The following is a 4,040-nucleotide window of genomic DNA, read 5'->3' as shown; positions in this document are numbered from 1 at the left end:
CACATATATAGGGTGGGCTGGTGAAGTGTCCGTCTCACCAGCTCATCTACTGAGACCCATCAACCAAAAATACCTGCCTTTTGGCCAATCACAAATGCTTTGGAAAAAAAAAAGGGGAACTAAATTTTGATTAGTGGAAAAGCACAATGAGAGCTGGAGTCCAACAGCATCCGGAGGAGCCTGTGGCCACTTCCACACACTTGCCTGTTAGCTGTCAGCAGCGAGTTCATTCTTTTCCTAACGCCCTCGTGCAAGGTATGACCAGCCCAGCGTGGGGGGCCTAGTACAATGACAAAGAATTCAAAGATCGCACGAGCTTGGTTTTTGTATTACATGGAAATGTTCGTGTCAGGAACAGGTACACCACGGCTGCACTGTCAAAACCACCAGCACGTCTTAACCAATCCCGTTGTGACATGAGATTTTTTTAAGGTTAAGTATAACTGGGTAGGTAATAGAGCTTGAATGTATTAGCATGGAGTGCAAAAATAATGTCCGAACGGTCAACTCCGGAGAGCCCAATAGCAACGGCGGATCTGCCGTGACGCTGCTTCGATCAACGGCATCCCAGCGTCGCTGTTCCCACAACCCAAGCAACCGGCACCTTTGCTCGGCTTTCACACTACACACCCCTGCGGCCCCACCTGTCACCCGATGGCGTCAGCAATGGCCCGAACACCCACTCTCACCGCAGCGAACCCTCCTCCTCTCACTGACATGCGTGGACCGGAACAAGCTGACCCCACATGTCAGTAACACTATGCACAACGTACGGTCATAGCCATCCTTTTCCGTTCCCACGGCAGCGCCATCTGCTCCTTGTCCTCTTGCACAACTGCACACACGTAACCATCTCCAGCACTGACAGGTAGGTCCAGTAACGTGTGCCCCACCTGTCATGAGGCAGCACCAATACCAACCACGGATTATCCGCGGACCCACCACCCACTACCAGCCGGGTCCCATAAAACCGTGACCCACATGTCATGTCATGGGCGAAGCACGCGCTTGCCATCTACCACGAGAACCGTAGAATTTCAAGGCACCAATTCAATAGCCCCCCCGGTGCGCCGGGAACGCCTTCCTAGGGCGCGATTTTTTTTTCCGTCCCCTCTCTCGCTTCGCATCCATGGCTTCCTCATCTATCCACCACCCCCGGCTCGCCGGCGGCGAGATCTGCCGAACCCTAGAGGGCTCCTCCTCCCGCTCCGCGTCCTACTGCTCCGACGACGCCTTCGTCCCCGTCTTCCGCCCGGATCCCTCGGCGCCCTCCGCCTCGGCGGCGGCCGCGGCGGTCGACCGCGTCCGCAGGCTGTTCAGCTCCGTGGACGTCGCCCTCTTCCGCGACGCGCTCCTCGCGCCCGGGGGCGAGGACCTCGGGTTCACCGAGGTGGACGCGGAGGCGGACTACGACGGAGATCTCACCTCGATCTGCTGGGACTGCCTCGAGATCGAGGACGCCGACGAGCCGGATCTGCCGCTCGTAGTGGGCTCCCCCGCCGAGGAGTTCGAGTGGGAGGAGGTCGCGTCCCCTTCGGGCGCCGCCGGGGAGGCCCCGGAGCCCGAGTGGGAGGTGCTCGCCGACGTGCCCCCGCCGGCCGTCGCCGACGCCGAGGAGGGGTTCGTGTACACCTCCCACAGGGGGATGGAAGAGGTGCTGGTCGCCGGCGGGGACGAGCTATTCCTGAAGAACAAGCCGCCGGCGGCTAGATCGGCCGTGGAGTCGCTCCATTCCGCCGTCGTCGGGGCCGGCGAGGAAGGGGAGGGGGATGAGTGCGCGGTCTGCAAGGACGGGGTCGCGGCCGGGCAGCGCGTGAAGAGGCTGCCGTGCTCGCACCGGTACCACGACGAGTGCATCGTGCCGTGGCTCCAGGTGCGCAATTCGTGCCCGCTCTGCCGCTTCGAGCTGCCTACCGACGACCCAGAGTACGAGACCTGGAAAGCTGGGCGGACCGTGGCCGCCTAAATCAACTGCATGGTTAGGGCAAAGCTCTACTGGTATGGTTTTATAGAGTTGTGTGGTTTGGTTTCGAATCGGCCGCTCCGATTACGAGGTTGTTACTCAGTTGTATGAAAGAGAAAGTATAGATAGCTGCAGAGATGGTTTTGCATCGAGAGGGATTTGATGCTGTCTAAACGACAGAGAGGTTGACATATACTAGTTACTACTGCTGTTTTTTTTTCTAAGTTGAGAGAGGGTAGCTGTATATCTTGATCAGGAAATTTCATTTGCTTGGTACTGAATAATACCATAAAAAGGTTCATCCTTTCATCTTACCATAGCACAATTTTCTTTCATTATACCATCAACCAGCTCTTTTCCTATTAAGGCCATTTAGTAGGTACTGAAAATGCCCCTCCAGCCTTCCCCTTCCTCGGGCACAATGGCGGGGCATGAATGAGGCGGCCATTGGTACTGCCCCAGCGTCGTTGCTTCCTCTTCACCCACGTTGGCCTCCCTGCACCTGCAGCACGGTTGCAGCGCTGCACGGATGCATGATGAAGGGTTTGTGTGGTCGGATTCCACAGGTGTGAGGTGTCTCATGTGTGCTCTCCGGTGCCTGGGACTTCGGCGAGAAGCTCCATGAAACAACTATCTTTTGGATTGACTTTCCATCCATGCACTAGATTAAATTTGTTCAGAAACAAATGTGTTGCGTTAATTATTTGTTCTGCAGGATGTCCCTTTTCATTCTTCGCTGAACAATCAGAACATATATCGTGCTTCATCTTCACAGATGTTGTCCATGCTAAATGCTCACAGACTCGATGGCAGAGACGAGAAGCTTGGTTTGTTCTAGTCTGCTAATGGAATGACATTGATTCGGGCGGGGGAACTCGATCCTGGCAGCAAGAGCTCAATTCTGATGATGTGGAGCTCTTTTGCATCTTGAATTGGTCGATCCTGGAGGGAAGGGCAGAGAATGAGACTGATATTGCCTGCAGGTCGACCAATCCAGCAGAGTCACAAGATGGAAGTTTGGTGGGGAGTATTCGTGGAAAAGAAGAAAAGAAACAGCACAGAGGGATGGAGGGTGACAGTTCAGTGGATGGAAGAAATCAGAAAGGAGGTGGTACAGATGAAGGTACTTTTTTGATGGTATCATCGGGGACATACCTTGTCAAGTTTGATTGTATGGATGGAAATTTCCAATGGGATGATTTACTTGCTGAATATTCTGGGGTTAAGTCTTTGGTTGCAACTAGCTGTAATCTGTATTTTTCCAACATCAGATCGTATGTTTACATCATATTTATTGTACATTGATTCTCAGCTCAACTGCTGATTCATATTTCTTTGAATCTGGTAGACAGTTGTTAACATTTCTTTGAAAATCCGTGGACAATTTGATAGCTTGTCTTGATTCATATGGGCAGAAATATTTCTGACAAGAGCTTCAGTTTCTTATTTTGCTAAGAGATCATGGAAATATTTGCTGTTTAGAAGTTTGGATTGGTCTAGTCAATTTCTTGAATGCTGACTACATTATAGTGGCCCTATTTGTAAATAAAGAAAATCCGAGACAATTAAGTAGGTGTAATCTGACTGTAATTGACCTTGCCATTTGCTAGGTTGCATGGTGTGAAGTATGGTGATTGATCTCAACTCAAGGTGGCATGGTGTAAAATATGGTGATTGAATCTCAACTCCTCAACACCATGAATGATTATCCTTATAATCATTCTATATTAGAGCATCTCCAGCAGACTACTCATCTCTCATACCCTATATATTTTCTCTCTCCCTCATCAATTACACTTTTTGTATTTTAGTAGTTATTGGTATAACAAATTACTCAATGGATGGGGTGGAGGGAGGAATCCCCTACATTTGAGCAAGAGGGAGTTGTGTTTTGACGACCACCAAAAATATTTTGGAATTGGCGATGGAATTGGTAAAATATTTTAGAATTGGCGATGGAATTGGTAATCTGCTGGAGCTCCTCCCATTACCAAAATAAAAGTTTTTTTAGTATTGGGGAGAGGGATGAGTAATCTGCTGGAGATGCTCTTATTGGCGCCGATGCTTTGCATGGCTT

The 4,040-nt window shown here is 50.9% G+C and overlaps 1 protein-coding gene across 1 annotated transcript; it reads left to right on the top strand.

Annotated features, from left to right (window-relative positions):
• Window positions 1-1,032: 1,032 nt before the first annotated feature.
• LOC112897892 (E3 ubiquitin ligase BIG BROTHER-related-like) lies at window positions 1,033-2,277 on the top strand. Its single transcript, XM_025966287.1, has one exon. The coding sequence runs from the start codon at window positions 1,130-1,132 to the stop codon at window positions 1,964-1,966; it is 837 nt and encodes a 278-aa protein (XP_025822072.1). The 5' UTR covers window positions 1,033-1,129; the 3' UTR covers window positions 1,967-2,277.
• The last annotated feature ends 1,763 nt before the right edge of the window (window positions 2,278-4,040 follow it).

The sequence above is a fragment of the Panicum hallii genome, chromosome 6 (genome assembly GCF_002211085.1).
Source record: "Panicum hallii strain FIL2 chromosome 6, PHallii_v3.1, whole genome shotgun sequence".
Classification (NCBI taxonomy): domain Eukaryota; kingdom Viridiplantae; phylum Streptophyta; class Magnoliopsida; order Poales; family Poaceae; genus Panicum; species Panicum hallii.
Note: the sequence above shows the minus strand (reverse complement) of the source record. Positions and strands in the feature narration are given on the sequence as shown.

Excerpts from the sequence above, each read along its gene's own strand:
- LOC112897892 (XM_025966287.1), top strand. The coding sequence starts at position 1,130 with ATGGCTTCCTCATCTATCCACCACCCCCGGCTCGCCGGCGGCGAGATC.